This window comes from Diprion similis, chromosome 10, assembly GCF_021155765.1.
Source record: "Diprion similis isolate iyDipSimi1 chromosome 10, iyDipSimi1.1, whole genome shotgun sequence".
In the NCBI taxonomy this organism is placed as follows: domain Eukaryota; kingdom Metazoa; phylum Arthropoda; class Insecta; order Hymenoptera; family Diprionidae; genus Diprion; species Diprion similis.
This window is the reverse complement of record NC_060114.1, coordinates 1,597,850-1,609,998: the sequence shown is the minus strand read 5'-3', so window position 1 is coordinate 1,609,998 and position 12,149 is coordinate 1,597,850. Positions and strand designations below refer to the sequence as shown.

General features: G+C 34.1%; 1 protein-coding gene across 1 annotated transcript; it reads left to right on the top strand.

Annotated features, from left to right (window-relative positions):
* The first annotated feature begins 4,145 nt into the window (after positions 1 to 4,145).
* On the top strand, positions 4,146 to 4,775 carry LOC124411356. The gene has a single exon (XM_046890449.1). It carries the CDS (start codon positions 4,146 to 4,148, stop codon positions 4,773 to 4,775), a length of 630 nt encoding a protein of 209 aa, XP_046746405.1.
* Positions 4,776 to 12,149: the final 7,374 nt, after the last annotated feature.

Genomic DNA, 12,149 nt, shown 5'->3' with positions numbered 1-12,149 from the left:
GATTTGATTGAGGATGACGTATTGACGAGAAACAGATTTTTATGCTTAATGCTTCCAATTCGGTTTTCCAAGCATGTGAAGTAAATTAGGTTCCATTATCGGACAATATTCTTTGTGGTTTTCCAAAATTTGGGATATAATGCTCAATTGTTTTCTATAAACTAACTTTAGTAGTTGCCTTTTTCATCGGATACAGGACTACATATTTTGAACATGCATCTAGCACGTCTAAAATATATTGAACTCCTCCTACAGATCGTGATCATGGTCCATAAAAACCTACTGTAACTAACTCGCCAGGTTTTTTTGCCTTAACTAATTGATACTCTCCTTCCATACTATAATTTAAATGTTTAATGCGCTGACATAAGTCACAGTGTAAGACAATATACTTTACTTCACGTGTCATGTTTTTCCATGATTAATTTGATTTTAAATATTGTAAGATTTTGTAAACACCAGCATGTGTCAAATTATTATGTATAGCTTTGATTAATTCATTAGTTAGTTTTTGCGGTACGACAATTTTCCACCTGAGGTCATTTTATTATTCGTAAATAATACGTCATTATGCACTAAATATTTACAGTTATCATTTGTTTTGGTTATATCGTCAAATATTGATTTTAATATGGGGTCATCGTTTTGCCATTTTGATATCTTTTTAAATTCAATTGGAAACTTAGTGTCAACTGTTAATTTTGCTATCTGATTTTGCTCGATACTGTCATTAGGACTATAGTTAGGTAATAAATGCGAAGTCATTGCTGCTATTACTAGCTTGTCATTTTGTTGTTTATGAAATTTTCCTTCCGGATTACGACTAAAGAAATCTGCAGCTAAATTGTCGCGTCTAGTACATAATTAACCCTAAATGTATATTGCTGTAATAATAAGCTGCAACGCATAAGGCGTGCATATTGAAAAGGTGCACTATTTAAAAAGAGAAGACCCTTGGGATCAGTAATTATTTCAAATTCATTGCCAATTAAGTATGTGCGAAATTCTGTAACCGAATACACAATGGCTAAAAGTTCTCTCTCAGTAGTAGTATAGTTTAATTCAGCGTTTGATAGACATCGAGTAACTAATCCTATTATACTATATATTGGTTATTGTCATGATCTACTTGAAATAAAATACCTGAAATTCCTTTGTCACTAGCATCTGTTTGTAATTTATATATTGAATTTGGATTTATATGATGCAAAGTTACCGTCTAGCAATTTTTTCTTTCAATTCTCAAATGCTTTAGTATGATCGATCGTCCAATTCCACTCCAAATTTTTCTTTAATAATACCCTAAATGGATCAATATAATTTAAGTATTCGGTACAAAATTGTCTGTAGAAATTACATACACCAATAAATTGTCGAACTTGTTGTTTGTTTTTAGGTTGAGCATAGTTTCTGATAACTGCTAATTTTGTCAGGATCAGGAATTACTCCTGTACTTGATATGATGAAACCCAAAAATGAAATTGATTCCTTTAAAAATAACGATTTACTAAGTTTTAGAGTGAAATTATTTTGCTCCGATCTTTCGAAAACAAGACTGAGGTGTTGTAAATGTTCTTTAAAATTTTTAGAATTAATTAACAAAGCATCTATTTATGATGTTAGAAAATTTGAAAAGTCATTTTTAAATGCTAAATTAAGAGCTCTAATAAAACTACATCCTGCGGTTTTTAACCCAAAAAGTATTTTGCAAAATTGGTAGAGTGTTGAATTATATAGCAAAGCTGTATATGGTTTCGATTATACTGCTAAAGGAATTTGCTAATATCCTAGCTTTAAATCTACTGTGGAAAAGTATTTCGTTCCATAATATATTTGTAAAACTTCATTAATCAACGGTGGTGATTCATTATCAGATTCAATTATGTCATTTAAAAATTTAGCATCGAGACATGTACGAATTTTACCATCTTTCTTTGCAACTACTCTAAGTGGATTACAATATGGACTAATTGAATGTTCTATTATTCCATTTTCTAACATAACTTGTATTTCTGAATCTACTGCGTCTCGATAAGACAATGGAATAGGATAAGATCGACGAACAAACGGCTTATTGTTTAATACCCTAATATGATGCTCATATATACTAGTACAAGTTGGTTTGTCACTGAATAAGGCTCGATGTTTTAAAATTAGTTCAAGTAGTGGTTCAGCATATCTAGTATCCTGCGTCTACTGTACTTGGCCAAGATGTTTGCGAGGGAAAAACATTATAAATATGTATGTATTAAAGATGGAAATGTACTTATGCGCAAAGATGAGGGCGAAAAAACTATACAGATAAAACACCACATAGTCCTAGAGAACTTAGCGCAGTCGACAGAAAACACCGCAGAACAGGATCTATGAACACCAAAATACACAGCAAACAATACAAAACTTAGAAACGATAAATATGACTACGTGGAACGAATATATACAGGAAATTCAACACATAAAAAATTACACATGAGAAGACACTGAATCTCTTCGAAAAATAATAACAGAAGAACAAGGTATAAATGTACTACAAATGAACACAAGAAGCCTGCGGAGACACACGGACGCAATTCATTTGATGTTACAAGATATAAGAATACAAATGGACATAATCATTTTTACAGAAACATGGATCAACTCTAAACAAGATTTATGGAAATACAAAGATTACACTGCTTTTTCGGCCAACAGTAAGATATCTGATAAAGACGGAATTGTTGAACTGGTTCACAAAAATCTAGAAGCTTATGACGCACAACTGAACATCGAAGAAGCCAATGGGATCAAATTAATTCTGAAGACCACTCAAGAGAACACCGAAATCTACGCGATCTACAGATCCCCATCCGGAAATGTGAAGAAATTCATCAAAAGCTTGGACCAGGAATTGGGAGAAGGCACAACAAAAACGGCAATCTTGGCAGGAGATATTAACATAGATATCAAGTCCGGCAGTAATTCCATCGATGGAGAAGAATACTTCAACGTCCTCAGCATGCATGGATACGTAGCAGCTATTACAACACCGACGAGGGAAACAGATAACACAAGTACATGCATTGATCATATGTTTATTAAACAAAAAGATGTAGAAAACGTACGTGCAGCTGTACTAAAAACGACAATTACCGACCACTATACAACCATACTACAAATAGGAAAAACAAGTATGGATAGCATAAGGACAATACATGTGAACAAAATCGACTACAACAAAGTAACAGAAATAATTGAAGAAGAAAAATGGGGAAATGTGCTGAACGAACAAGACCTAGAAATAGCTACCAAAAACCTAATTACCACTCTGCAGAAAGCGGTCGAGGAGGCTACCAAAAAAATAACAATAACGAACAAAAATAGAACGGCAAAGTTGAAGCCGTGGGTAACAAACGGTCTCGTCAGAGCAATCCGACAAAGAAATAAACTCGCCAAAAAAGCAAGAATGGAGCCTTACAATGCAGATATACAAACGGAATACAAAATGTACCGTAAAACGCTAATAAAGTTGATAAACAAAACAAAAACTGAATATTACAGGAATCAAGTAGAGGCAGCCGGAAATGATCAAAACCGAGCATGGAAAGTAATTAGAATGCATCTTCAATCGAAGCATATCAAATGGAACCTTCCCGGAGCAATTCAAAAAAAGCATAGTAATACCAGTATATAAAGCCGGTGAAAAAAGAGATATACCAAACTACAGACCTATCTCACTCATAAGCAGCATAAGCAAAATCCTAGAAAAATGCATAACAACCAGGCTAATAGAGTTCTTTGAAAAAAAATAACATTCTCTCAAAAACCCAGTACGGATTCAGAGTGAAAAAGAGTACGCAGGATGCGATATATAGACTCACGAACCGTATTACGAGCAACCTCGACCAGGGAACCAAAACCATTGCCACATACCTGGATCTCTCGAAAGGCTTCGATACAGTACAACATCACATCTTGCTCCGAAAACTAGAGAAAATGGGGATCATAGGAATAGCGAATAAATGGATTGGAAGCTACCTCGGGACCAGACAACAAAAAACAAGGATCGGTGACAAAAATAGCAAGCAGGCGTAATAACAACGGGCGTCCCACAAGGGTCAGTACTTGGAGCAATATTGTATATTGTGTACACCAACGATCTGTGCAAAATGAAGATAGAATCAGAAATGATAGCCTACGCAAATGACACGGTAATAATAACGTCAGGAAATGACTGGAAGGAGGTTTATAGAAAAGCGAACACGGATATGGCAAAAATAAAGAGATGGCTAGAAAATCACAAACTAACCCTGAATGGGACCAAAACTAAGTGTATGCCGTATAAAATCAATAAAATCAAAGATCCTGAAGACAGTCAATTCCTAAATCTGAAAATACACACCTGCGGAAAATACGAACCAGGATGCGGCTGTGAAGAAATAGAAATGAAGGAACACATCAAATACCTGGGTATCACGATCGATGAAAAAATGAAGTGGACTGAACACATAAAACAGACAGCAGCCAGACTACGACAAACAATTCACACGCTGCTCAATATCAGATCCATTGTAACACAGGACACGATGAGGAAAATCTATCATGCTCTAGTACACTCCATTATCGAATATGGAATAATAACATGGGGAAATGCATACCAAAAAAATTTGAGACCACTGGAAATAATACAAAAGATGATCCTACGAATAGCCTTTTGGAAACCTCGGTATTACCCTAGTAATATGCTGTTTGCCACCACAAAAATACCAGACGTACGCCAGGCATACATGAAGAACTAGTGCGTCTTAAACGAAATCCGAAAGAAATAAAATAATGAGAGCACACCCACGAAAATGACACCAGAGCCAGGACACGAGGAAACGTCACACTGCCGAAAACTAAAACAACAATTGGGCACAGACAGGAGAAAGTGATTATAAACAAGCTGTATAATGAAATTCCATTAGAAATAAAGCGAAAATGTATAGAGGGTTTCAAAAAAAGTATTAGTACTTGGATCTTACAGCAGGGAAGAATTTCCTACGATAAACTGACTTACACCTCGAAGAACAGTTGGTAAAAATACTGCATAGGGATATAGAAGTATTCTGAAGGTTTCTGAATGGTTTTGTTATAAGTGTAAGTAAATAAATAAGTATAGACGAATAATTAAGTATAAATTAATAGATAAGTATAACCTGATAAATGAATAATAAGTAGGGATAAGTAATCAGCGTAATATCGTGAATTATTAGGTGCAGATAAGAATGTTTCAAATGCAAGCACATAATCACACAAATAAATTGTAATTTAGAAAATTGAGTGACAACTTGCCACTAGGTAAAAAAAGCAACTCCAGCCACACAAGCATAATAGATGCTCAGGCATGGAGAACTAAGAAATATCAGTAAAAAATAAATGTACATGGAAAAAATACGGAAAATATGTTTTCAATAAATCTAAATCTAAATCTAAATCTAATCTCGTTTAGATGTTGTACGACTGAGCTATCAGTTGTTGTCAAATGATCATCGAACTTTCATCGATAGCATCATCAGGTTTTTCACAAAATATTTTACATAAGAAAGCCGAAATATTGTCATCAAAATTCAAATTACACAAGAAATTATTATCAATATGCCATATCAATTTCAATATTTATAATATCAATTTCATTATCTACTCTACTCGTCTCTTCAATCATTACTACCTTTAATTCATTTTTATTTTCCTCAGGATTAGAATGTATCAGATCTTCAGTTATTCGACGAGTATGATCATCATTTGATTTTTCATAACTAGTTAGATGATCGCCCCAAACTATTTGTATGTAAGTAATTTCATCTTTAAAAGAAGACTTTAATCTATCTACCGATTCTCGACTGTACGATACAATATGCTTATCTACACGAAACCGATGAACTTCAATAGTGTTCGCATTATAATCTAATATTAAATTATTCACTGACAACCAATCATTTCCCAATATTACATAAGATGATAATTTAGGTACTATCAAAAACGCATAAGTCATTCTTCGACCATCCATACACATATCCAGTAAAATTTGTTTTTTAAGATTAACTGCAGTTTTTCCGAATGCTGGAAATACCTTTATGTTAGCTATTGGTATCTCCGCTAAAATGCAATGAGTTGAAATTTGATTGCAAAAATTTTCTGAAAGGCAGGTTATTCGATTACCTGAATTAATTGACGCATGTACTGGTAATCCTGCAATATTTACTAACAAATGAGAACATTTAGGAATTTGTTTATGCTTGACTGGTGATGTACAATTATTAAAAATGTCTTGCGATAGGTCCTCAATAAAATCATAAGATCCTCGGTACGATAATGGACCTTGCTTATTCGTTCCTCGAATTAGTTTAAATGTGAATTATTTGACTTTCTACTATTACTTTGATTATGTTGATTATTTACTATAGATGGATGATAATTTGTATTCGGCAGAATGAAATTTTGTTGTTGAGATGGTATGATATTGTTACGATTATAACCATGTAGCCTTTGCTGACTGATTTTAGGATTATCCTGCCTGTTGTTATTATTATTCGTACTTGATGTTACTACCTGATTTTGTTGTTACCATTAAAATAACCGGTATATTTATTTTTATCTTTTTGTCTATCTTCATGCACCGAATCTAAATTTGACAATGACTGTGTGATCAATTTTGTATCATTAAAATCTATTGTTGCCAACATATCTCTGATTCTAGATGGAAGTTGTTGTACTATAGCATAATTTATTTCATATTGTGAAAGTGCTGGTTCAAAATATTTAGCTTGTTTACTTTGAGTTCTAAAATAACTATGAAGTGTATTGTCTTGTGATCCGTATATGCGCATAGACCAACGATTCTTAATTTTCACTTGAATTTGTACAGACCAAAATTCTTCTTTGAATGATTTTTAAAAATTTTCATAGGTGCCAAAAGTATCCTTATTGATTTCAACCAAAATTTTTGCTCTACTACCAACAACACTCCCAATAACCAACCATATTTGTGATTCTTTAACATTATTGACTCTAAAATATTTCTCCAAATCGTTTAAAATTTCTATAGGATTTTGATTTTTATCATCTGAAAATTTAGGAGGCTTTACCTCTAATTGTAAATGTTGAAAATGATTTAATAATCCACTAAACAGAAGGTTTGGGCTTCAGCTGATTGCTTAAGAGCTGTAATTACGCTATCTTGAACCGGAGTTTGAAAACCTGCTTGTTTTTCTGCTTGTAGTATTCGAACTTGTTCGGCTACTCGTTGACGTGACTCAAGCTCTTCCAGTTTTTTCTGCAAATCCTCCTTTTCTCTAACTACTTTCTCCTGATCCAATCTCAATTGCTTCAGCTGTTCATCCATCGTTGCATTTGTCAGATCTTTTCTTTTTCGAAGTTTACTGATTGGTGATGGCGTAGAAACTGAGTGTAACTGATTACTCGTTTTGTACCTAGTAACAATTGTTTTATCTCATTTTTAGAAAACGAAGGTTACTGTGAGGGAAGGATCGCGGGAATAATAAAGAAAGAAATGCTTGCGTATATAAAGAGAAAATCACACGTTTTGTTTATTTTTCTATACTTGAATATTTGCGATGACTCGCTCGCTCTTAATACGTCTATACGCTACAACGATCCGCGAAGAACAAGACAGAGAAGAGGGAGCTCCCTCAGCACGTTCGCGAACAATAAACGAACCTTTCCGAATATACCCGAGTGCTTATACTCGACCCGTACAGTGTCGCCATCACTCAGACGTGACTATCTCGCCAACTAGTTAATTTAAACGCGATAAACCAACTGCCTCAATAAATTGGACTATGTTTTACTTTACTCATCAACAAATTATTACCTACAGAACATGTACATAAAATTAAAATTGCTAGTACATTCTTAAATCACGTTAGGCGCCAAAATGTGGTGATTGAAATATTAGGGTAATTAATAAAACACAGACTAAGACAACATTCACTGACCACTAGTAATTTGTTTATTCTTATTTGTGAAGAATCTCGGTTCATTCAAATTTGAAGCTAAGAAGCAAAATTTCAATATCATTGACATTAACAATATGTAATAGTTTGATCAAACAGGTCTTGTAGCTCTTCAAAATGTCAATGATTATTCATAAACGAGTTTTTTAGCTATCACAAAAATGTTTATACATGTCTAAGATGTGTGATTTCTTTCCATTGTATGTATAAATCTCCATTTATAAATTATTAAAGCTAACGGACAAAACGAAGGAAACAATACTCTTTATGGATATGAAAATATCCGTGGGAAATTAAATAATGATATCACTCATTTCGAGTACAAAAAAGGGACAATTTTCATTAAAGACGAGTGTGTGTTATTATGAAGTTTACATAGAGTTCATACATTAAACATTAAACATTAAGCGCTTCGACTCTCAAAAGTACATTTAATGGAATTGCCGCATGCCGTTGATGTTTCTTAAAGCTGTGGTTTCGTCATATTGGCCTTTTTCTCAACAGGGCATCGTCGATTTATTGTGTCAACATTTTAGTTTGTTAATTTACTTTGAACCACTAATTTTTCCGATGGATGCTTTAGATTGTGACTGATACATTTCTTTAGTTTTGAGAGACACGTCTGTCCCCTTTGCAAGCCACGAGTCGAAAGAGGTTGCCGATCACATGATCTTCCGGCTGACCTACATGTATAGTAAAATTGAATGATTAAACGAACTTACTTGTAAGTGAAGTTCTATCATGATTGTATGAAGCGCCTCTTCCGAATAGATCAATTCGTAGTACCTCTACTTCATACCGATGTCGCCACATTTTTAAAGCTAATAGCTATACAAAGATTTTTTGTCTGTTAGCTCGCGTAACGTATAGCTATCGTCATTTCTTCAAAGTATTGCCGTAACATTTTTTGGGTATTCAACTAATGTTGGATCTAGGGAATCATAAATGGGGTGGGACTGATCTATTCGGAAGAGGCGGTTCATACAATCATGATAGAACTTCACTTACAAGTAAGTTCGTTTAATCATTCAATTGTATTATGCGCCTCTTCCTCTAGATCAACTCGTAGATGTTCAAAGTTCGTTACGGCAGATCACGTTATATCATGAAGTTGTGATATTGAACACATATTCCACTTTACTAAATTTCGAACAGGTCACATATAATCCAGCTTGTTCTTTTTTTTTCAAACATGAAAAGATTTAATAATGTTGAGTTTCCTTAACCTTCTAAAACTGATCTTGCAAAGAGATCTTTGTTTAATATAACCGGGAGTTTATAAAATCTTGCAAAGGTTTCCGAGGTTTTGGTCCAACCTACCGCTTTCCTAATTATATCTATGTTAATATTTTGTCTACTCGCAGCTGAGGTAGAAGCATGCCTCGTGCTGTGTGCACTAAATATACTCGTGTCCACCACGCTCCTTGAAAGGGTTTGTTTAACCCAACGACTCAACGTTTGAGTGGATACCGCTTTATACGGTTTTTTAAATGATAGGAACAAGGAATGAGATTCAGAACATCGTAACTCGTTGGTTCTTTGTAAATAATACTCCAAAGTAGATGCTGCACATATCCTGGGGTTTTCATGGTAAATTGGTAGAATCAAAGTGGGTTGTATCTTTCTGGGAGCTGATGTTTTGATTCTGTCGGGTATTTTGATTTCAATGTGTTTATCTGTCTTTCTTACGTTTCTTATATCGATGAGAGATAGAGTCTGAATTCTCTGGCCTGTCACTAGTGTTAACAGAGTGATGAGTTTTAATGACAATTTCTCAAGGTCAGATTCGTTCGAGAGGGACCACCGGGATAAGAGGTTTAACACGATTTTTGGGTCCCATATAGTATCATATTTTGGTAAAGGAGGTCGTAGTTTTCCTTCACCTTTAAAGAATCTTTTAATTTTTGCATTTTGGCCTAAATCTGACTCGTGAATTAAGGATATTGCTAATCTTGTACAATTTAAGGAGCCATATGACGATCCTTTCTTAAATTCATCCGAGAGAAAGTTGAGTACATCTGAGATAGATCCCGAAAGGGGGTCGATGTCTCTAAATATGCAGTGATTCCACCACTTTTTAAGTGCGCAGTCATACTGTTTTATCGATGATTCGGTCAAGGATGAAAGCATTATGTCTATTGATTTCTTTGGTATTCCTTTCATTGCGTATGACCTCCGAACAATTTCCCGGCAACCAGGGAAAGTTGTTTCCATAGAGGATGTGGTTTCCTGTTCAACGAACATAATAAGGTAATGTTTGGTTTGAAATAAATGGGTTCCTCTATGCACAATGATTTAAACAAGGGGAACCATGACTGTGCTGGCCAATAAGGAACTACTACTATTCCAGTCGCTTTTTCACACCTAATTTTCTGTAAAACTCTCAAGATTATAGAAAAAGGTGGAAATGCATAAAAGAAATATTTTTTCCAACTGATAGTGAATGCATCTACTGCTATAGAATGTGGGTCTTTGAACCAAGAAACAAATTTAGTGCATTTTGAGTTTGTTCGAGTCGCGAATAGATCTATGTCTGGAGGTCCAAACGTTTTGCATATTCCTTCAAAGGAATTGTCTGATAGTTTAAACTCTGTTTCTGGTTCCAGTTTTCTACATTCAAAATCTGCCTCTGAATTTTCTTTGGATGTAATGTAAGAGGCAAATATCCAAATCTTTCGCCTCTCACACCACATTCATATTTGTTTTGCCAAATCATTTAGATTTTTGAACTGAATACCGCACATGCGGTTGATATAGCAAATCGTGGTTGTATTATCAATTCTTAATAATACATCGCATTCTAGATTTTCGTCCGCAAAACACTTTGATCCGAAAAATGCAGCCAGCATTTCTAAATAATTAATATCTAGTTCGGATTCCTCTTTAAACCAAAAACCATTTATTTTTTCATTTCCGCAGCAGGCTCCCCAGCAAGATTTGGAAGCATCCGAATGAATGGTTGGTATAAATTTTGGGTATCTGATAGAGTTAGTTGCAGATGAAATATTATTTTCCCACTAATGGAAGTCCTGTTGTAGATGAGGAAACAGTTGCATAGGAGCTTCAAAATTATCCTTGCTATTTTTTAAAGCTAAGTATTTTTCTCTTTCAAAATTTTTCATATAGACCCAACCGTATTTTAAGGTTGGGCAACAAGATCCTAAAAAACCTATAAAACTTGCAAATTTTCTAATTTTGCATATTTTTGTTAATTTAAACTGACGTATCAGTTGTAAAGCTTTTGTATTTTTGTTATCTGGCAATTCCATTGTCATTTGACTTGAATTAAAAATAAAACCTAAAAATTTGCATCTCATGTTGGGTATCATCTGGCTTTTCTCATAATTTATAATGAATCCGAGTTTGTTCAAAAGATCTACGGTCTTATTTAGATTTTCTAAGCATTCTATGTATGTATCCCCTATTAACAGCAAATCTGTTATAATATTGTGGATTTGGGAAGGTAGATGTTGATCTCTCTATATTTCTTGGGTGCACGTTTATTTTCTTATTCTTCATTTAGTAACGCATTTTTCATCTCTGTATGTCTAACGTTAGTCTTATCACTATGAACGCACTGGGAAGAAGGAAGTGAAAAATAGGTTGGGCGGAAGAAGAGAGAGCCTTAGCCCAGTTAGGGATGGGCGATTCTCTGGAAAAGATCGATTCTTGAATCGATCTTGAATCGGATTAATGAAAATCGTTTCATGCAAAGATCGTCTAGTAAAGAATCGATCTTTCAAAAATCGGATTAAAATTCGTTAAATTATGAATATATATATACATACTAGGGCGATTTTTTTTGAACGACTATTTTTTTTTTCAGTCCCCATCGAAAATTTTGTTCTATATGAGCGAATCCATGTCACTTCACTAAAAAAAAAACCGTCAAGTCACGGATCTTTGCGCCATTTGAAATATCCGTAGTACTGTGTAAAAAAAATACAATTTCAAAGATTTTGAAATTTTTTCAAAAATGGCGAAGTTAGAGCCATGTAAAGTTTTGTATACCACTGTTGCACTGCTATGTTTGAAAATTCATATCTCCGAAAGTATACATCGGAGCGGACTGATCTTGCAATCATTCTGTTTGTAAAAGAATGCGCTTCGATAAAAAAAAATTTATTTGGAAAAAAAAATTTCTTTCAATATTTTTTT

What these genes read in the sequence shown, in the direction of transcription:
- LOC124411356 (XM_046890449.1), top strand. Translation starts at nt 4,146, where the DNA reads ATGAAGATAGAATCAGAAATGATAGCCTACGCAAATGACACGGTAATA.